Genomic DNA, 22820 nt, shown 5'->3' on the forward strand with positions numbered 1-22820 from the left:
TGATAGGACAAGGAGCAATGGGTACACATTGTCAGAAAGGGAATTTAGGTTAGATATTGGGAAGAAAGAGTTCCTGTGAGGGTGGTGAGACATTGGAACAGGTTGCCCAGGGAGGCTGTGGATACTCCGACGCTGCCTTTGTTCAAAGCCAGGTTGGACAAGGTGCCGAGCAACCTGGTCTAGTGGGAAGTGTAGCCCATGGCATAGGGGGTTGAGGCTGGATGAATTTTAAGGTCCCTTCCGACCCCTTAACATTCCATGACTGTAAGACCCCAGACTATGCAGTCAGAGCCCAAGTAATCCTTCATTCAGAGTCCCCGCTTTGAGGCTGTCTGGCCTTTTTCACTGGTAAGACTGTTTCACTGTTCCACGACCCCCTTCTCACTCTCGGTAACTCTCTGGGCAATGACCGTTTCTGACTCTTGAGGTGCCACCGTCAGAAGGGCACACGCTCGCAGGAGCGAGCCCCATCTGAGCACACACAGCGCGGAGTTCGCGGCGGCACCGCGCCGCCGGCAGCGCGCCCAGCCCGGCGCCACCCGGGGGGCTGGCCACAAGATGGCGGCCGCCGCTGAGGCGGGAGGGCGGCTGCCCGAGGAGGCGCCGACGGAGTGGAGCGGCCGCACCATGGGGCGCTGTGGGAGCGACACGGACAGCGACGAGACTGTCGTGGAGGGCTCTGTACCGGAGAGTGATGTGGAGGAGGAGGAGCTCTGCAGAAGAAGGTGGTAATGCGGTGTGTCTAGGACGGCACCCGCCCACCTGCCTGTGTGAGGGCGGTGGCTGAAGGGGCCACTCCCGAACTGAGAGTCCTCTCCTCTCCTGTCCTCCCTTCTCCTTGGTTTTTTTTTTTTTTTTGTTTGTTTTGTTTTGGTTTGTTTTGTTTTGTTTTGGTTTGGTTTTGTTTGTTTGTTTGTTTTGGTTTTTTTTGTTTTTGTTTTGTTTTGTTTTCGTTTTTGTTTTCTCCCCTCTGTTCAGAGCCGTTTTATATGCTCCTGGAGCCAGCATTTCTTAGCTGTGCAAGTAGCTGCAAATACTTTAACACACCTTGTGTGCCTCGGACCTTGTGTCCCCGGACCCACCATTTTAGTAACATTTTAGTCGGCAGAAGTGAAATGTCCCAGAAAACAACTCGGAGAAAACAAACACTATTAAATACAGTTCGTGCTAATTCTATTTCCCTGCAACTTTTCCTTGATGTCACTTTAATGACTTTATTTCTTGTATCTTTTAAGAAATAGCGAGGATTTGAAACCACACGCAGATCTTTATGATGCCTTTGTGGCACGGTAGTTCTTGGAGATACTTAAAGCACCGAGGTGCCTCCCTAGTTACAGTGTTCTATGCCGAAAATCACATTACATGCCTTCAGTTTGAGTTTGTTTTACTGTTTGTGTCAGCATTTGCCTAGGTGTGTCTCCACGGCAGAGGCTGGGATGGGTGCTTTCAGATGCCCTTTGAGTTTATAGGACTGTAATGCTTAGAACTCCTTAATGACCTTTTGTTTTATTTATTTTGCAAAGGTTGGCTTTCCTTAACAAGGATATTGCTTTAACAACTGAGATAAGTATTAATAAAGGTAGGATAGATTATTTTTCAGTCTGTGTTGGGTTTTTTTTCCCCTTAAACTGGTGCTTTGAGTTTTGCTTGAGTCCGTGTTTAAAATTGGGAGTTGTATGAAGTTCATGTTTAGGAACTATGTGCTCTTTGATTATATTCCTTTGATTATATTCCTAATTGTAACTCATATTTTAAAGGATTCTTCATAATATTTTTAATATTTGATCAGATTGCTATTGAGTTACCTCTGTTCTTGTGCACTGTGACTAAGAATGCCTGATTTGGGAAGAGTTGGAGCTATATATAAGGATATCAGTTTTATTTACATGTATGTATTCTTGTGTATGTGTTTGTGCAGAATAAAATGAATGGATTCTATATGCATAACAGTTGTATGTAGCTCTGGGTGCTTATGGTATTTTTAAAACCCCATATATATATATACTATATATATATATATATAGTATATATATATATATATATACTATATATATATATAGTATATATATATATATATATATATTATATATATATATATCCATTCTCTTTAACGTAAAAAGTTTGAGTAGGGATATTTCAGTGCATAATGTTTAGTGTATCATTAAATACTTTCAGCATGAATGAATGCACACTCCTTTAAGGTCTTAAAATATTCTCTAATAACTCCTGTAGAGCAGGTTACATAAGCAAGCATGTTTTGGTTACGTAGTTTCATATTACTTTCTTGACATTTTTATATGTTCCATTTGACTTGCGTCCTGTAGGTTTTATTTCAGTGATATTTCAGACTGGGAGTACTTCAAGTGACACAACCAGATTTGGTTATGTTTATGTTTTTGCCAGTTTGAAGATCTGAGTGAGCCATAATTTTTCATCAACCTGCTCTGAGTTAATACAGATCTTACCTTCAGCCCATTGAAATCTGCAGAAACTCCAATGGCTGTGATTTCCTAGTGCTGAACCTCTTATAGTTGCTTAATAACATAAAGTGAGGAGAGAAGCATCATTCCATTTTGAGCTTCCCTCTGGCTGTCCACTGGAACTAAATCCTTGACGCCTTCAACATACATGCGGCGTGTCTCTTTGAGTGTGTTGAGTTTGTGGAGTATGCGTTTGTCTGACAGTTTTGTGGGGAGCTTTTGTCTCTGCAACTGTAATTGTTGTGATATTTTTAGTGTTCTGCCTGAATCATATTATATTTAGGAAGTTTGAATTAGAATTTAATCATTCACAGTTTTGTGCATACTTGTATAGTAGTAATTTGTTGATGAGATACACAGTACAAATATTAATTTGATTAGTGTTTTATTAGTGTCAGTAACAACATCTTAGTTTTCAAGCACAGGGTCCAAACTTAAGGGTTTCTCTCTTTTTAAACTTTTTTGAGAGAAGGTCTTCATTTGTATCATCATTAAAGAAATTATGTTATCTAGGAGTACAAGTATATTTTAGTCATATGGATCAGGCAGGTTACCAAAATTGCAATTATTAGTTTAAAAAATAATAGCAAAGACCTAACCTCCAATGCAAAATCAGGGATGGTCCTGGAACACTACATGAAATAAATTTCCACTGCTGACTTGTTTTATTAATTTATGTTTCATTCATATAAATTCGAAATCTAGTGTAATAGACTATATAGCGAGTCATTATTTTATATCAAAAGTTTTGGTGCATGTAGCTTAGTTCTGGAGTTGTGTAAAAAGTTATGGAATTATGGAAAATTACATAGAAATTAAGACAATCAAAATTTTATTTACTGAGGATTTTTTTTTTTCCTAGGAGCTTTTTCTCCAGAAATCTGTTTTATACAGAAATTTGGTGACCACACATATTATCATAAGGCAGAACAGATAAAACCAGTAAGTCCACCAATGGTAATGTCTAAGCATATCTAATGATTAGTTATTGATAAACCCTCTGGGTGTCCCCTTGGTGGTTTACAGCTGAATTCAACTTCATCTTGTCACCTGTGTAGCACATAGTCTGCAGGAATGTATCAGCGTGTCTTCTCTGGTATTTAATGAGATTATAACCTTTTAAATTTGAGGAATGAGCCCAGGACAAAGATGAAGAAGTTGTGGAGCACAGACTTTTTTATATGTTCCTTTCAGGAGCTGAAGGGTAATCATCTGGGTTGGCTGTGCCAGAATACATGCTGGGTTACTCATTATGAGATTAGCTGTGATCCAGTGATTGATCAATTGCTTCTTTCAAAAGGAAAGAGATAATAACCCAAAATGCAGAATAAAATGTCTGCTTGCATGATGATAGGGTAGTTATTTTACTCTGTGGATAATTCTGCATTCTCTAATCTGCTAATTAGCCTACCTTTTAATGTATTTACCATTGTTGGTAGCCAACTTCTATAGCTAGCCAATAAACTTCTATTCAGCAATTAGCTTTCCATCTGCATGTGGCAGGGTCATGAAACAATTAGAGATAAACAGGTTCTCTGCTTTTAACTGTGACTGTTACACTGTCTTTAGCTTGGATTCACCAGTCCAAAGCCTACAGTCTGTGTATCCTTAATCTGGTAAAAGAGAGTTTTTCTAAAAAAAAGCTAGACTGCTTTCTTGATGACAAAAGGTACACTGAAAAAAATACATGTTTTCTACTGAAGTAAATAGTTTTACAGCTTATTCTAGAATTGCAAATAAGTTTGTCTCAACTGACAGCGTGAGAAACAGTGAACAAAATCCAAAAGATTCTGTTATTTCAAAAATTTTTGTCCATAACTTTATTTTGCTCCTTGCATGTCTGAGGGTTGTCTTGACTGAAGTTTGTAATTATTTTCTAAGGATGAAGGGAATGAGAGAAGCTCACATTTGCTCTTTCGCTTTCCCCTCTTGGCGATGATGTGACTAGCTGTATCGTAACGTTAACCTTTGGCTTCCTGGTTCTCACCAGATTAGCCATTCCCAAGTCTAAGGACAGACGCCCAGTCCACTGAAAAAGTCAGAAAAGCAAAGAAACCTAGTACTTCTCACCAAATATTTTGGCTAATTCTTAGTATTTTTTGTTTTGGTGAAACCTGTATAGCAAAACACTGGCAGCTTGGTCACGCACAGCTTGGGGGCAGTTTAAAATGTAAAGTTTTTACTGAATACTTCAAGAAGTGGTCTTGGCCTGTTGTCTTTGATATCTACATGTGTACATTACACCAATGTGGCTTTTCAGCCACTTCAAAAGCCAGCATGGAATGTGCTGTCCTAGAAGCTTTCCTTCTGGTTTGTCCTCAGAAATGATCATGTATGAATACAGCATATATGATCGCAGCATGTGATGTGATATGAGGTTCGTGCAGAGTGAATGGCTATGATGTTTTTAGGAAAAGTAACGTCTGTTCCAGTTGTTCCAGAGAGTCTTAGTTCTTTTGTACTTCAGGTGGGTTGTGGGAGACTTAAGATATGAAGTCCTGTCTTCAATTCTATAATGTAAAAAACTGAAATTAAGAATTTCATTTACTAGAGATGCAGTAGACATATATATAGATTTTGTAGGATCCAGGTTCTTTTCAACAAGTCATTTTCATTATCTGTTAACATATTCTATGTGTATGGTATTCTATAGCTTTTTCAGACAGGTGTAACAATTGTAAGTTTGTGCTTTCCCTTTTTTAGTATTTTTTTTTCTTACACTGTTTTGTGAAGTGCGCCAAAAGTTGTTAGGTAACACCTAACAGCTTTTAAGCATTAGGTTTTTTTTAAAAAACATCCAGAGTCCTCCCATATATAAATGTAAATGTTCAAGTGAGAAAAATTACCAAGATTTTGCAGGGATTTCTTCACCAAAAATGAGGTCAGGATGAAAGGGTATTTCCAGTACTTCAGTCAGTGGTCAGAAATACAGTTTGTGTAATGTGTGTGGTTTGAGAACATCTCTCAACCAATGACCAATACACTGATTTCACTTAGAACCTAATTTTTAGCAGACAAAACAGCATCTTCATCTGAGTTGTGGTGTTAATTTGCTGACATTTAAAAGCACTTCTCTAAGCAATGTTAGCCAGTTAGAGAGGTTTAGTAGCTGCTCTGGTATTCTCCTGACCTTGCTTGATCTCTGGATAATGTTCTGTGTAAATATTCAGGCTGACTTGCCTGAAGGCTCTATGTAAGCAAAATAAATAACTTTCTGTGAACTATCTCATTGCCATGTTTTGGAATTACATCAGTCAATAATTTTTGCACAAACTAAAGAATCTATTCTGTTCCTGGGGGCCTTTAAGCAGTCCTTGCTACTGGTAAATTTCTATGTCCTGCTCTTGAAGCAATTGTTAATTGTTTGTTCTTGCTGCAATTGTTTGTTCTTGCTGTGTGGCTAGTACCTTGTGTAAGCCAGAGAAATTGTCACTTAGTTCCACTCCAAGGTGTTCTTAGAGTCGTCTAGTGCTGTTAATGATGTCCACTGTAAGTCAATGATTTGTTTAAAATTGCAGCCAGTGTGTGCATAGTCCACTAGTAATACCCAGTCTTAGCTCATTGGTGAGAGAATCATTCTGCAGTTCACTCGAATATCTTAATCATTCCTAGTTTGCCTTAGACTATGTATAAAGGCTCATTTTTCCATAGTGAGGGAGATCTCTGCATTTTTGGCAAAGGTATGAGAAAAAGATCCAAGGTCTTTGTAATAAGGAGTTGGAATTTGGCTCCTGCTGTGACATCAGTGCTCTCCTTACCCACCTGCTCTTTCCTGTGTTGGTTTGTGGCAGCCCTGCCACCCAGAACTGGCTGATGTGCAAGTCTTGAAGTTCCTTAAATATGATATTATAGGGATATTGAGAGCAGTATAATAAACATCACAGTCTTTGGAACAGCACCCTGTCTTATTTAATCAAAAAAGTTATGAAAGAAGGATTGAAACTGTGAGTTGAAGTTAAAGTACCTTGTGTTTTGGTCCTTTGATGTATAAAACATTTTAAGTTTGGAGCAATCGTGTCTTTCTTGCAACACTTTGTTTTCCTTGTGGGTGAATGTTTTCTTCTGTAGTCTTGATTTATTTTTCACCCTTCTTGTCAAATAGTAAAAAAAAGGTTTAAGCGGAATGCTTTTGTATCTGAGTAGAAATGTATGTAATAATTGGATCTACGAATTCTGTTTCCTAACTAAATTAGTGAAGGAAGAAGATAAGCCTGCAATAAAACTGAGAAGATAAACAGTTAAGTACTTACTAACTTGTTAAGCTTTTTCTTCTTCCAGGTACTTCAAGAGGCATACACATCTGACCAGTCTCAATCCCTACTGAAGTGAGTAAAGTATATCACATAGGAATTCCAGTCAGGCATAACGTAATTAAATAATCCTGTTACACTTCCATTTGTACCTTATTTTATTTCCAGTGTTCTATTAAGAAGCAGTTTTCTTGTTTGCTTAGTGAAGGATCTCTAATGTATTTATGTCGGCAGTAGTTCATTGTCCAATATGGATCAAGCTGTGCTTGGATTTATTTTTGTTGATGATACTACCTTAAATGGTTTAAGAACATAACCAACAAGAATAATGGAACTTGGGGAAAAGCATTAGACAAATAAAAACTTGTAATAAATAATATTAGGCTTTTTGTTCCCAGAAACTATGGAAAGTTTTAAATAGAAGATAGATTTATAACAGAAATATAGAAGGATGTAATAAAGAATAGAAAAGGCCATTTTTTTTCACTTAGAGAACAAATATGTAAACATTGCTAGCTCCACACAGGAAATCCAGAAGTCTTATTTATTGCATGTCCTTGTAAAGAAAAGTATATCTCTAAAATAACTGCAGCTGTTTCCACAGATAGTAGCCAATTCAAAGTATTGTAAAAATGTTCCTAAGATGAGCAGATTACAATTCTTTAAGAATTTTTAATAGTATTGTTTAATCCTAGGGACTGGATAAACCATTCATCACCTACAGAAAATATTTCTAAGCCTCGTTTTTCATTAAATTCTGCAGCAGAAGAAGAGCAGGATAATTCTGTAGGTATGTTGTATTTGTACAAAACTAGGAGTTGCTCCAGCTGTAGCAAAATCATTTGAGAAAATAATTTGATAAGCTGAACATGAGTATCCATGTAAGTTTATACAGGATCTGACTATACGTTTTTTTATAAAAGTTGTTCGGTTTTTGTAGTCATGGACTGCAAGTTCTGTTTTTGTAAGTACTGTGTTAGGATTGTTGGAAGAAATAACTGTATTCTCATGCCAATATTAAAATTATTTCACTGCTGTGGAGTTTTCTGATGAGGGTTACAGGCCACATGGTGCTTAAATACCTTATAGATGTGTAAGGTAAAAAGGTCATGGAGGATTCCTACTTGCTTCTTTCTAACACACCCAAGAATCAGAGGCATCTGTAAGAAAAGAATAACAAAAATGCTACTGTTCCTCAGGTCAGTATGGCATGTGCTGCTAAATAAGTAGTACTTCCATTCCTCAGTGTTCCCAAAAATGCAGGACTAACCCATCTGTTTTGCTGTCTTCCACTTGAGTTTTATTTTTGGTAATCCAACAGGAAAACATCCACTTTATTTCTGATTAGAAAATTGCCAGGGAGTCACATGAATGTTGAAACAAGGTGATGAGATCAGGGGGTTTGGGATCATCGCTATCCAGAAGCAGTAAGTTATTGGATTGTTTCAGCAGTGTTGTCTAACTGCACTGTAATTAGAGAGGGCAGAGGCTAGGTCTTGTCATGTGAAATGGGTGGCAATTCCATCCACTGATAGTCTTTGGAAACACAGGACTCTAAACCACGGTGAAGAAATGTGACAAAATAGCTATGGCATATTATTTGGTTAGTAACAGAGCCTAACCAGAGACTTTACTGTCAGTTTCCCTTAGGGGAACATGACTATAGTGATTTTTAAGGTTTGAAACCTAAGCCTTAATTAGGAAATTATGCCTTTTTTAAGAGATTATAATAACTTTCAGAAGTGGAAAGTAAAACTGAAATATTTTTCTATTCTCCTAAATTTAGATATCAAATTGAATGGATTTCAGAAGGATTCAGAAGGAAAGGTAAGCAAGCACATAGCTGTTTACACTGACACTGAGCATGCTGAAGACAACTTTAAAGCTAAACTTTATTTTCTGTTTTTTTTTGGTAAGAACTGTTGTTGCTAAGCTTGCAGTATGCAAGAATAGAAGCATGGCAGTGAAAGTGAGGTGGGAAGGATATCATTATGAGAGAGAATCTATAAGGGCTGTTACTTAAGCTAAAGTAATGAAGACACTTAGTAGCTTAAAATGTTCCCCACCAATGAAAGGTATGAGACAGGCAGGAAGGACTCTGAGGGGGAAGAGATTGTCTGTAACTGTCCTTTTGCTTGGAAGAGTTTTACTAATGGTCAGAAATAGGTAGTAGCAGAGTTTCTGCTGTGAAAGACTGTGCTTAATGCAGATGTCATATCATTATGACTGTACCATCTAGTCCCATTGATTTGTACCTACAAATAAAAAGTTAGGATTCTATATAAATTAGTTTTACTTGGCATTTTTCAAGGATCCTTTTTGAGGTTTATGCCAGGGGAAAAACAGTTCCTGGTAGAATTCACCAAAGGCTGATTTGAAACCAGTATTGATACCAAAATTGGCCAGATAGTAACTTCCTAACACGGTTGTAAGTATTTGAGAGCAGTCATTCATTCATTACTGCAGCAGTGGTGACTTGGAGGATCCTTCACTCCACTGAGTGCCCTGAGCATCCAGTGAACAGTGTTTATCATATACACTAATCCCACATTAATTAGCTATCCCCCCTTACTTGATGTGGATCTATTACTTCATTTACATAATTGCACCCCTTATCAGAAGTCCTATTATGGTTTCTTAGGGTTTTCTTTGGGTGTTTTCAGTGTCCCATGTCCTTTTTAGGTGCCTGTTCCTTGACCCCTACTTTTGAGTAAGCACAGTATCATTCTATTGCATAACTTCTGCTTTGTCAGGCTTGCAGAACTGAGCTGGCATCCTGCTTGGGTTTTGTATGGCTTCTGTTTGCCTAAGTTACATCCTTAATCTAGTACTCCAAGGCTGTGCTGTTCTAATCTACTGTCCTTATCAGAGTACAATGCTGTTCTTTTCTACTGTCCTTATTGCTCACGTCTTCCAGCAAATATGAGTGATGACAGGGTAAAATATTCCATCTCAGAACCAAGACGAAAAAATGAAATCTCTAACCATATTGTTTTCTGAAAAATACACTGCTATTAATATAAAACTGTAAGTTTATTAAATGAAACATTCTCATTGTACAGGGTTAGTCCCATAGAACAAACTCTAAATGCCTTGAAACAGAGATTCCATATTATTAATAGCCTCTGGAGAATGGGCAGATTGAATGCATTGGGAGTATCTCCAGAGAAGATAATTTAGGAGGCTGGAGTAAGAAGGCTGGAAATAATCACTACAGTGGATTTTACTTTTTGGTTATTGGCTAATGTTGGCCCTAGCAAGGTCTGAGTCATGCAGAAGGATCTTTAGTGAGATGAACCAATGATCATCACAGGTTTCCATGTATTGATTTGAATCCAGGTCAGGAGAGACACCTTGACAACCAGCAGTGAGTCACTGAATAGTTTTGTGTATCCCTGAAAACACAAAATCTATAAATTATCATCTGTGTATAGAATTCTGACACCTCACAATTAGTCTTGCTGCGTTTTCTTGGTTTTGATGACATAGCAGCACTGACTTCTGTTGTGGTTGCTGTCTCAATAGTGGGGCCACTACTGTTCAATGTCTTCATCGGTGGCCCGGAAAATGGAACACACAGTACCCTCAGCAATTTCAGGGATGGTACTGGGAGAAATGGCTGATAGACTAGACAGTTGTGTTGTCATTCATAGAGACCTGAAAAGATGGAAAATTGGGGGGAGAGGAATCTGATGAAATTTGTCAAGGGGAAGTGCAAAGTTCTGCATTTGTGGAGAAATAACCTCAGGCACAAGTTCAGCTGGGGTCTAACTGACAGGAAAATAGCTCTGCCAGAGAAGGACTTCGGAATCCTGGTGGACCCTCTACTCTGCTCTTGTGGGATTCCACCTGGACTACTGTGTCTGGAGTTTTGTGAACACGTCACATTTAAAGGTTGAATTTCAGTTGACTTTGGGGATTTTAGAATCTTGCAAAATTTCACACACTTTTCAACACATGCATTGAGCCTTTTTCTTGGGAAATTTGTAATACATATACATGCTGTTTATACCATAGTTCTTCAAGTAGAGAAAGCTTTCGCCAGTCAAGTTTTCTTTTCCCACAGTTGTTTAAAGTCTGGATGAATTAGAGAAGTGGTGTAAAAATAAAGTGTAATTCAATAAAGCAAAGTAAGAAGTAATCAGTACTTGGAAACAATTTGATGCACACATAAAAGATAAGAAACAGCTGGCAGGTGAATAATTTTTCAAGAAAGAAATAAGGATTTATACTAGCTTGCAAACTGAACCTGAGTGTATGCAGTTGGATTTCTGTTTTGTTGTGTGTGAGCTTTATCTAAATCATGTCACCAGTGGTTAAAGGTTTCTTGCATTGCCTGGTATTGCCACTTGCTGGCAGCAAGACTCCAAAAATGCATTGAAAGAGATTTTCTTAGATCCAGTGTTACTAAGTATGAGCACTATTATATAGAAGTATTATATAGAAAAAAAAAAAGGTTTAGGTCTCTGGAGGCATCATATTTTTTTTCTGTGAAGCATTTAAGACAGGGATAGGGGAAAAATTAGAAAAGCAATTTCTTCATGTAAGAATGGGTGCTTCTGTTGAATGTAGTTCAAAGTGATTAGAAAAACAGCAGTGCTACTTTTCCAAGAACAATTATGATTTTGTGCTCTGTGTTCGGTGTGGAAACCACACCATGCAAACTTCTCAAAACCCTAAGGTTTTGAACTGAAGTTTGTGAGACACAAATCCTCCATATCTGTATTGGATCCACATAAACACATAATCAAAAAGTTATTGTGAATGTGTTTGCTTTCATTATTTCTGTGTGACAGAGATTTTTGATGACTTTCTTTTAAAGTATTATAACATCCTCAGGTTGTTTGCTATTGCCATTGGTAATGACATAATATCTTTGACTAAAACAGATTTAGTCTCTTTTGCCCTGGATTTTCACTGCTGTAGAAGTCAACAGCTGAAGTTGAAACTTCTTTTGAAATTGAGCTCTCAGTCTAACTCTTAGTATATTGTGTGAAGGAAGACTTTGAGTCTTCTAGATTTTGAAAAAGTTTATAGTAAAATATACACACATATATAGAAAGAGAGATGACTTCTAAAGTGAATTTTAATTAAAGGCTTTTTAGTAAGACTTGCTCCATTCTTTTTTGTAAACTTTTTAAATTTAATTTTTTAGATATCACCAAAATTAAGTAGTAAAGATTGCTGTCCAGAAATAAGCCTCTCTCTACATGATCCTGTGGAAGACACAATAACAGTTCAAGAGGAACAGACACCAGAAGATACATTTCCACATGTTTTAGATAACTGCCACAGAACCTGCTTGACCATTGTTGACACAGATAACACAATAAAAGAGCATTCCCTTAATAATGACACAGATCTTTCACTGTCGTCCCCAGGGAAGATTTTTGTGGATGTATTCACTGAACAGAATATAGAGACTAGTGAAGTTGACATCAGTGATTTGTTGAGATACCCTAGTGATTCTGAGTGTCTTAAAGTTAAGAATCCATTGCCTGACAAGTTAGAGTGTCAGGGTCATGCCTGTTCCGTCGATCCATCAGCAGCTGAGAGCAACGATGCCCTGCCAGTAGAGCTTGTGGCGCCTTGGAATGCCTTGTCAGCAGCAATGGTACAAGCTGCCATTCCTGTAGTTCCAAATGAGAGACAGCTCAACGCTGAGGAAGAGCAGCTAAATTCAGAAACCAGTGTTCTGCAGGTAGATGATGACTGTACTCAAATATCAAACGTGATGGAGCCTCGACTTGCTGCAGTTCAGGTGGAAGAAATAAATGCCTTCACAGGACCTAACTCAGAGAGCACAACAAATGAGCAAGTATAACCACAGTTTCATTCATATTTGAAATTTTATGTTTATCATAAAATATTACATCAAGTAGCCAAATTACTTGAAGATGGGAATCTTAGTGAAGAATAAACTAGCATCAATACTTTGCATGTTTAAGTAATTTCAGTTGTTTTTGGTTTAAAAGTCCATTATTGTATTTTATATTTCCTGTTTGCATGTATCCATGTTATGAAAATAGCTAGGCTTGCTAGATGGGTAATTCTAGTGAAGTTAATTTATTGACTAATGTGGAAACCTAGAATCAGCCTGGCTTTTTTTCAGAAACTCCTAGACTGCCTGTACATCTTCTGTGTCTCATGTTCTCTCCAAAACATTATTCTGTTATTTCATTGTAGCATACCAGTATATACCAGCCAATTCCATCTCCAGGTTCCTACTGCATCCTACTGTCTTGTTTATGATACAGGCAATAGTGCGCTGTTATCTTTTGTTTTAGTTCTCAGTGCTGTAAATGCAAATGTTTTGCAAGTATTACGAAATAGATTACAGCTATGTCTTTCCTATAGACTAGGAAGATTATTCAGAGAGGAATTTTACACACGTATTTAGAAGTGTATTTATTGTGCTTAGTTCTGCCTATGCAAGACATACTGAAAAAACTGAGGTATGTGTTTATGTTCCCATCTTTCCCTGAAGAAACCAGTATGTATGGATACAGCATGTGATCCTTCCTGTTGCTTCTTGTGCTGTGAAGGTGGTCTGTAACATGTCATTTCTATTCAGTAACACCAATGAAAAAATATGGAGAGGAGCATGAATGGAAAGCCATAGTTTCTTCCTGTTTAGATTATGATCAGGGAAAGAGAAGTATGGATAGGAGACATAGATTTATGCTGCAGAGTATATTAAGCATCTCTTGTAAACCTGCAGCCTGATCCTCTGCTCTGTATTGTATTTAAATATTCTGAAGTTGCAAATCAGTGATCAGTTATGTAAAGCTGGGTATTTAAGGGAATATATAAAACCCACAATGGCATAAAGCATCCAAAAACTGTGAGTTCATTCTGATTTTTCCTAGTAGTATTAACTGAATATATCAGCTTGTAAATGTGGCACATTAAATATGCCACAAAGATGGCTAATTTCAAGTTGCTGAAACGTCTGTAGGCCAGTTGTCTCAGAACCATAGCACTTTACAAAGCTCTTTCAGTGACATATTGATTTCTGAAATTAGTAGCACAGCTGTGTGAAGATTAATGTATAGATTTACTCAAAATTGCAGTTAAAATTGAGAAGCAGAGTCTTGTGGAAATGGAGATCTCTACCCTCTTGTCAAACAACAATCAACCTTGTATTTTCTTTGTGCCTTTATCTGGCGTTCTTAAAGGCAGAAGGTAAGGAGGCAAATTACTTAAGAAAAAACCCCCAGTTAATTTGTTAGTAACTGTTTAATTGTAACAGTATGCTGTTCACCGGGGTCTTTTCTCACCCTTCTTTCTTCAGAGTATTCTTGTGGTGAAACTAGAATACAAAAGAGGACAGTCTGTACTGACATGTGGGTGTAATCAGGATGCTGGATATGCCAGATGTTTTAGTGTATGATCTCTTATAAAGCAAGCATGGGGTTTGTTTTCTTTGAAATGTTTTCTTCTCCTTCTCTAACCCTCCTCCCATTGCAGATGTGAATCCATGGAAAGTACAACTATGATAGTTTTCTATCATATTTTATTTGACTTTCCCCAGCTGCTGTACAGCCACTAAGGTTGGGAAAGATCTTTGGGATCATCAAGTCCAATTGCCCAGCCATGAACCACTGTGTTTACTACTGAGCCGTGTCCCCAAGTGCCACATCCTCCTGTCTTTTGAACATTTCCAGGGATGGTGATTCCACCACTTCCCTAGTCAGCCTGTTTCAGTGCCTAGCCACACTTCCAGTGAAAAAAGTTTTCCTTATACTCAATCTAAGCCTTCTCTGGCAGTAGACAGGCCACTTCTCCTTGTCCTACTGCTTTTTACCTGGAAGAAGAGACCAGCCCTCATCTCACTACAAACTCTTTTCAAGTCATTGTGGACAGCAATAAAGGCAGTGCTGAGACTCCTTTTCCTCAAGCTAAATAACCCCAGCTCCCATGTTAACATGCATTATCTCCTGACCCAGAGGGACTACTTCTGGGAAGGCAATTCCCTTCTTTAGTGACCTCTCTGTTAAATATGTCAATTTAAAAAAATCAGTGCATTCTCCATTTGTGTTTATATCGCAAGAAAGGACTAACCAGTTCTCCCACATCATTGTGGAAGAATTTCTATGCATATGTGCTGAGGGTGTGTCCTAAAAGCTTTCAGCATTACTCAAGTATTCAACTAATTAAACCCAGCTTTCAGGAGCTTGAGTGATACATAGCAGCATGTCGCAGTCACGTAGCTAAAACAGTGAACCAGCTCAAGCAACTCCAATTAACTGCCATGTGGTGACCTGTCTTTAGGGTGGGATTAGAGTTAAGTCTCTGGTATACATGAATCATTTACATTCCCCTTTGCACAACTTGGGATGAGGTAAGTCTCTGTCATCTCAGAGTAGCTCTTCCTCTTTGCAAGTGGTGGGGTCATGATGATGCCTAGTGTCATCTACATGCCTGGCTTTTAGAAGGTTGAAGGTAAGTGAAGTGAATCTCAACTGTAGTGGCTGTAGCTCAGGGATGGTGTATCTTTAGAAATAACTGCTCAGTTGGGAGTTATGTAACTTCAGGTGAACATGGATCTCACCATGTGTAAATTTTTAGGCTTCTGCAGGAGTGAGATAGTATGGGCTATCTTAAGACATCTCATGCATCATTTTATTTATTTAGGACAGGAGCTCATGTCCATAGGAAACTGAAATTAATCTGTTGTAATTTCAAATGTCCAATCAAATAACTTTCAGATAGAACAACTTTTGTTTGCTGTCATCCAGCCTAGATTTATATTTTAAGTTGTGACTCCGAGTGGTTAATTCTGCCAGGAACACATTGCATGGCATACTACTTCAGGATTGCCTCTCCTGTGGAAGCCTCTGTCTTTCATACCTGTATAGTTCCAGTTATTCACTTAAGCAATCCCTCAATTCTCTGTGGGCATACAATTTTAAAAAGAGTGTTCTTGGAGCTCTTTTATATACAGCCTTTGTTTTAACTTCATGTCTACCAGTTGCTTCTAATATTTTTTTTTTGTCACAGCCTGTGGGTGGTCAGCAGAGGGAGAAAGAAGTAATGTCAGATGGCCTGGATGCCACCTTTAGTGAAAAACAGACTGGTGAGGGACATTCATATTCAGTGGAGCCTGCAGCATGTGCAGAAACAGGCCAAACAGCATCAAGGTAAGTGAGACCTCCTCAGGAAAGTACAGAGATTGTTTCCTCTCATCACCAAATACCAGAAGAAACAGCAGGAATGGCTCACAGTGGCAGTATAAAGAAAACAAAGTTAAGCATTTTAAGTATGAGAAATATATGCATAATAATTCTTAAATTATTTTTTATATATTAATGTTATACAATGCATATGGAGTACTGTAAATGATCAAAGAGAAAGATTTTTACCCTTTATTTAAAGACCTGGAAATTAGTTTCTCTCCCGATTTACTCCTTATTCAGTACTATCTAAGTTAGCTTGCTATTACAGAATTCCTTTTTAAATCAAACATATTCATATTCTTAGCTCTACTGTAAACATTGATTTATATAGAGAATATTTTTGTTCATTCTAAGCAAATCTCTTGGCAGTAAAATTCAGAAATCTCCTTCTGAAGACAAGAAGGATCTAGAAACTATCTTATGGCAAGAAATAATTCTGAATGAGTATGCAGAAGCTAATCAGAGGAGAAAGAGCAAGAGAATTGACAACAAACGGAGTAAGATACTCTATGTTTTTATTATACAGATTATTATTTCAACAACTGTACTGAATCAAATATAATTAATAATTTTTCCAATGCCTTGTGGCATGGTTTTCTTTTAAAAATACTGTATAAACATTAATTTTAATAATTAAAGATATTGATAATTTTCCTTCTTGTGTAAACCCTTATATTAGCAACCTAACAGTGAACATGTTTGCATAAGAATCATGAGATGTTTTTCAGAGTGCAATTTTTATTAGTGTTTTATATAAAAAAAAAATATGGGGTGTACTGAAAAGGAGAAGAGAATTGTTTTTGTGCAGAGTGAAAAGGTAGATCCTGAGCTACATTTGTTTATCTTTCTGCCATTTAGTGTTCTGTGTGCAAAATCATAGTCAGAGCAGTACCATCCTCAAGAATTGACCTATACAAAACGGTTTATTCTGTTCTGAGTGCCTGCTGTTGTTACCCTGCCTACAGGATTATAGGGCCTTTACTACCACAGAGCACTCTTTTAAAGTATTTTTATTTGGAATATTCTTTGTTAGAGAGACAGATTGCTATTTTTCACCCTCTGAAGGTACATGCAGAAAAGTTCTTGACCTTGCAGAGGAATTTTGTGGGAGAATACAGAATTTCCTCGCTTAAGTTTTCACTCCAGCACCTTTAAGATTAGGTCTTATCTGTTCGAGTTTTTGATTTTTTTGTTGTTTAAGTCTATGCAGATAGGGTTTTTCCATTTACTTTCAATCATTCAAACATCTTACAAAGTTTGTAAGTATTTGAATTGCAACACCTATGTTACCGATCTTAAAAAACATGAAGAAGTCCACCTCCAGTTAACAGGATTTAATTCTCTTTTGCAGGATTTTAATTATTCACAGTGGAAGCACCATTTTGATGAGATTTAAAGTTGAATGACTAACTGCTCATCTATTTCAAATGAACTTGCTATTTTCCACTCAATAAACAAGTTACTGATTCTTTAGCATGGTTTCTGCAGAAAAAGTTGAACTGTCTACAGAGGTAGCTTCATGGTAAACCAATATAGCAAGCTTACCTCCCTTTCTCATCAGACTTTTTAAGAGCCCATGAATCATCTTTGTTTGGGAATTAATTCTAAAAACTGCCCCATAATCAGTTTTGGTTTGGGTCTGCATGTGTCACTTGTTTTGCACAAGGTCAGGCGCATGGAAAGCTCTAGGGAAGGCAAGTGGAAGTAAGGGGAAATAGATCCCTTCAAGGAAGATTTTAATGAGGTAAAATGTAACATAAAACTGCACATGATTCTGTTTATGTCTGTGCAGTTTAATCCCTCCTGAACTGCTTGGCTGGTTTAGACCAGCTTTGACTAGCGACTGCTTGTCTTAAATGATTGCCATCTTACAAGGCTGGATAGCAGAGAGGGACTGTGTTCTCAGCTGAGGGAAACCCCTATCTATTAGATTCAAAAAACCTACTCAGAGTCAAGAATTTAAGAATGTTTGGAATTAGTCCAAGCTCACAGTTTATCACAGTGCATAAAACATCAGGCTGTGTGAGTTACAGCTCTAGAAGAACTGTGGGGTTTAAGGTCTATTTCTGGTGATGCCAAATTAATTTTTGCCTTTTTCGCTTTTTTATATTCTCTATATTCTTTACACATATATATGTAGCTCTGCAGCCCATTATTGTATTCGTAGTTAGTCCCACTACTTTTCCCTACCTTTTCCCTACCATGATAGGCAGAAAGACAAAACACATTACAAAGGCTCCAGGCTGTAGGTTCTAAGGCACCTATCCTGTCTTGGTTCTTTCTGGGAGCCAAGGTTGAAACCAGCTCTTTGAGACACATATTCATAAACAGAGTTTAGTTCCTATCTGAGGTGGGAGGATTCAGAAGAGGATTGAACTGCAGGGGAGTTACCTCACCAGTTATGTCTCTAATTGAGGATTTTTGTCAGTTATGTTAATTTGCTAAATTTATAAAACTGTGTTCACCCTGTGTGAGGATCTGCATTTTCCATATCTGCCCCTGGAAGCCTCCAATAAAGACCAGCCTTTATATTATCTCCTATACTAATATTTCCTTGAAAGTGTGTTTTTTCATTTCTAGGTTCTTTAAGGCATCACTGGCACCTGGGTGGAGTTTTAGGACCTGTGAGGTACACCTGCTACAGCTTGTGGAGAGGAGCAATGTATATAGTCCTAGGAGGTCTTATAAGTAGATGAATTAATGGCCTAGGCCTGCACTATGTTTATCTTCAAACGATTCTCCTGGTCTTTCTTCCCTTCTTTCTTCTCTCCTTGTTTGTCATCAGAGGCAGTAGGCAGGATGCTCTTCCCCATGGTTTTTAGGAATGTTGGAATGGCAGTGCTGGTGATGTACAGAGCAGCTCATCTGTGTGTTGGAAATAATTTAAGCCAAGCTGAAAAGTGTGATGACTGCATAATGGGAGATAGTGTTTGTTTTGTTAAATACTAAACATCAAAAGCAGTCTCCTTTAAATTTTACTTTTTACATTTAGAACTCATATTCACCTTTCATTCATTGCAGAAATGACTGAGCTGGTTGTGAAGTAATGAGAAAAGATAACCTGAGGGAGCTGATCTCAATCCTAGTGTAAATACTTGCTCACAGAGCAGAGGCTGTAAAAGATAATGATTAAAAAAGAATGGTGAATAAATTTTACTTTTAAGAAAAGTTAAATTATAGAATAACTTAGTAGTTATTGAAATGGTCACCTTATTATGGTTTGAATACAGAATATTGATTTTATTATCCATTGGGAGGCAATGCACCTTGCAAAAATGTCATTAGAAAGGAAAAAGTGAGGTTAAAACACTTCAACATATTCTTATTTCTGTGTGTTTAATTTAATTTGGAATTTTGTTATGAAATTCACTATGACATCTTTTATTAAATAGCCTTATTATTCAATTTGAGACTTTTTTTTGAGATTTTCATTTTTACTAGATTGATTGAACGTTTGTTTCTTCAGGAAGCTTATTTACTAACTTTGATATAAAATGAAGCCAAGATAAGAGAGAAAAGATACTTCTCTGTGCAACAGATCTTTTATATTATTTTTCAGGACGAGAAGCCTTTGGTAGGAATTCTGTAAATCCAACTCGCCCCCTTTCACTTTCAACAATCCACAGGAGGAATGTGTATGGTGAGAACTTACTACATAGAGCTGTTACTCACCAGGACATAAACCTTGTACGTAGGATAATAAAAGCCGGTGGAAATGTAAATGCTCAGGATTATGCTGGTAAGTTGCAATTGTACTAAAATAGTATTTTCAGTACAAGTACCTGCCTATAACTAATAAAAGCATGAGTTTGGGCAGTGGACAAGACTGTAAGTTTGTAACTGGTCAACTGATTATTGAATTTTTATTGGTTTAAGTTAGTATTTGTTCATGGGAAAACATGTAGATCTAGTTCTAAAAGTATAAAAGAAAAGAAAATTTTGATGAAGTTAAGCACTTGAAAAAGTTAACAAAGTGATGCAGTTAGGTTTACGTGTGTCCGTTCAATGATTCCATGCATGTTTATCACAAAGTAGTCATTAAATACAGCTGATTAAATAATCACCTTCATAGGTCTTAAAATTGGCGGGTATTTTTTGTCCATTTCAGGGGCCAACTTGAGACATCAAGATATAAATTTTCCTGTTAGATTTTTCAGGAACTTCAGTTTCACCCTTTACATCTTGAGAGAAGTTGAGCATGGCTTTGAATTTTTGAAGTTGTGATTGCTTGGTGTTTTCCATTTTCCCTTTGTCTTGGGGAGGGAAAAAAATCTTGACAAAGAGCAGCCATCTGTTAATGTTTTGATTCAAGGAATTTGCCTTATCCAGTTTTGTGGGTGTTACTCTGTGTCAAAGACTTCACTACACCTTAATTACTACTTGGTTGTTTCAAATATAAGACAGTTCCTAATCTGCACTTCCCTGTCTCATCCGTTAGTCTCTGAAAAATTTGCGTAACAGAAAAAGAAAATTGTTTCAGACAGCTAGCTCTTCTGCTAGAAAAATTCATTCTTACAGTCTTTCGATATTGTGCTAGCAGCTAGGATTTCACAACTGTCCTGTGGGAAAGAAAAAAAAACATATTCTGCAGTTATAGGCTATTGCATAACACAGGCATATAACGGACCAGAATTAAGGTTGAAATTCTCTGTCTTGTGGAATATATTGAGAGATAGATTAGGTCAGCAGCAAATCTCAGACTTCTACAGCAGAGGCATTTGAGCTAACAAAGTGACTTGTAATATGTACTAGCATGTGCTGGAAGCAGAGGAGAAAATATTTTGTTGGTGGGGTTCAAAGCCCTGTGTTGACAGCTGAGAAGTGTTGTCAGTGTCGGTTCATCTGCAGCCACAGTAGGCAAGTGTACTGAAGTGCAGTGGTTCTAGATTTTGGAGTCACAGCTGCATCCTTTTTTTGCCTTTGTGTATTTTGCTAGGCCACCATTTTTTCATTCCCCAGACTCTGGCTGCTGGTTCTTTCGGTGCAAAAGGAGCAAAGCTACACAATATATCTTTTAGTTGTAGCCCTTGAAGAGGTAAGAGGTTGACCTGGCTCTGCTTGTTTTATTTCTTTTGTTTTCAGTGAGGCAGGTGTAATCAGAAAGACTTAACAGGCTTGTGTCATTTTGGCAGGTGCTTTGATCTTGATTTCTTTGGGTCATTGTTCTGAATATTATATTCTTTCTCTGTGTCTGTTCTTCTTTAAAGCTTCCCCCCAGGGATAATCCATATTTTAGCCTAGTATTTTTTCCTTATTTCTATGCTATGGTAGTCTGCTTACAAACCTTACCGAGTTTTTGGGATTTTGTGTTATTTGTTTTGTTTTGGGTTTTTTTTCCCCTCTTGTTTATTTCCTGGACATCAGCATGTAGGATATGGCCAGCGTATTAGAGATACTGTCTTGTGCTCTAAGTTTGAGTCTTGACTCATAGTGTCCTGAGGGATCTGAGAAACAGTTACACTGAAACTTGTGTTTCTTCTTGGTTTGGAGCATGCACAGTGTCCTTGCAGACTCATGTTGCTAATCTCTAGTGATTATTCGTTGAATGTGTGGCAAGTTCAGTTTTTCCAGGACTTATTATTAGATCAGGTAGAGGATACTTTTTACTGAGGGAGAAATTAGTACATTCCCCTAAAAGCAAAATTTTATTATCTCTTTAATGGATTTCATAACAAACCTGGTTACTAGGAATATACAATATTCAGGGTTGGGATGAGTATAAAAGAGCCTCACGAGTTTCTCTCTAGTTGAATTTAAGATTTTTTTTTTTGCTTAATGGAACTGAAACAATCTTACTAAGCTTTATTAATACACATATTTAGTATGCGAATTAGGCTCTGACAGACTTCTTATAGTGGAAAATTGTTGACGATTAAGACTATCCATCAAAGTGATCTTCTGGAGGACATGTTAGTTTCAGAGCTGGAATTTAGGAAGTGGAAAATCCTCTGTGTGTTTCCCTTATGTCTCTCATCCTGCATGTTTAAGGACCTGATGCATGGTTATGCTAAATCCAGTTGAAAGACTTCCATATTTTTCCTAAACAGCTCCTTCATAGAGTGGAATTCATGTGATATCTTGGGTTTTTCCATATACCTTGGTGTGAATATGAAATTTTACTAGGGATTTTTCACTAATTTGAACACTCAAAACAATTCTTGGATGGCCTTACAAACATTTTTGTTTGGTAATACATAATTCATGTCTTTATTTTGTCACTTCTTCCTTGCTTACCCGCTTCAGCATAGCCATGTAAATAAAAGAGTGCAGTGAAATAAAAATAGCATATATGTTTTATTCCAGGAGCAGTTACTAAAATATGGGATGAATAATTTGTATTCTCTCCTTCTGTTCCTAACAGAACTATCAAATCAAAAATGAATGTTGTTACAGCAGCATCTACTTCCTCAGTATGTGCAAATTTTGCCAAAAGCATGACATCTCCCAACCTTTGTGATATTCTCATAAACATTTCTTCATACATTTTACTGGAACGGATAAGTTTTTACCATTTCAATATACTCTGTGAAGTCTTCATCAGAGACAACCTAAAAATTACTTAGATTTCTAGATTTTTTTTCAACCAAAGGTGATATACGTGTTTTTTTTTTTGGTAGGCTTGACTGCGCTACATATAGCAAGTGTGGAAGGCTTTTATGGGATAGCAAATCTGCTTTTGAAAGCAGGCGCTGATGTTAATGCTACACAAAAGGAACAAATAACACCCTTGCAAGATGCAGTTAAGGAAGGCCATTATGAGGTATATTCTGAATTGAACACAAAGTGTGATTTAGGAATAGAAGTTATTGTTGTTGAGTCCAGAAGGTCACACATTTTTGTATGGGGCTGGTCTTTTTAGATTACAGGTAAATTCAGGAGCTTGCAAGTCCTCTCTGCCTGGTTTCTATTCA

The 22820-nt window shown here is 37.3% G+C and overlaps 1 protein-coding gene across 10 annotated transcripts in view; it reads left to right on the top strand.

Annotated features, from left to right (window-relative positions):
- Positions 1-455: 455 nt before the first annotated feature.
- The window catches only part of ANKRD31 (ankyrin repeat domain 31), a 64110-nt gene continuing 41745 nt past the window's right edge, over positions 456-22820 (top strand). For 4 of the 10 annotated variants that reach the window (XM_064405570.1, XM_064405571.1, XM_064405575.1 and 1 more), the window contains exons 1-11: positions 456-725; positions 1524-1579; positions 3343-3422; positions 6759-6805; positions 7426-7520; positions 8517-8557; positions 11886-12548; positions 15734-15873; positions 16279-16406; positions 19469-19648; positions 22527-22669. In XM_064405570.1, coding sequence (XP_064261640.1) covers positions 559-725; positions 1524-1579; positions 3343-3422; positions 6759-6805; positions 7426-7520; positions 8517-8557; positions 11886-12548; positions 15734-15873; positions 16279-16406; positions 19469-19648; positions 22527-22669 — 1740 coding nt within the window. In that variant the 5' untranslated portion in view covers positions 456-558. Of the gene's footprint in view, positions 737-1189; positions 1412-1523; positions 1580-3342; positions 3423-6758; positions 6806-7425; positions 7521-8516; positions 8558-10268; positions 10625-11885; positions 12549-15733; positions 15874-16278; positions 16407-19468; positions 19649-22526; positions 22670-22820 lie in introns of those variants that run through there. The other 6 variants (XM_064405578.1, XM_064405579.1, XM_064405574.1 and 3 more) reach the window with 5 other exon arrangements.

The sequence above is a fragment of the Passer domesticus genome, chromosome Z (genome assembly GCF_036417665.1).
Source record: "Passer domesticus isolate bPasDom1 chromosome Z, bPasDom1.hap1, whole genome shotgun sequence".
NCBI lineage: Eukaryota > Metazoa > Chordata > Aves > Passeriformes > Passeridae > Passer > Passer domesticus.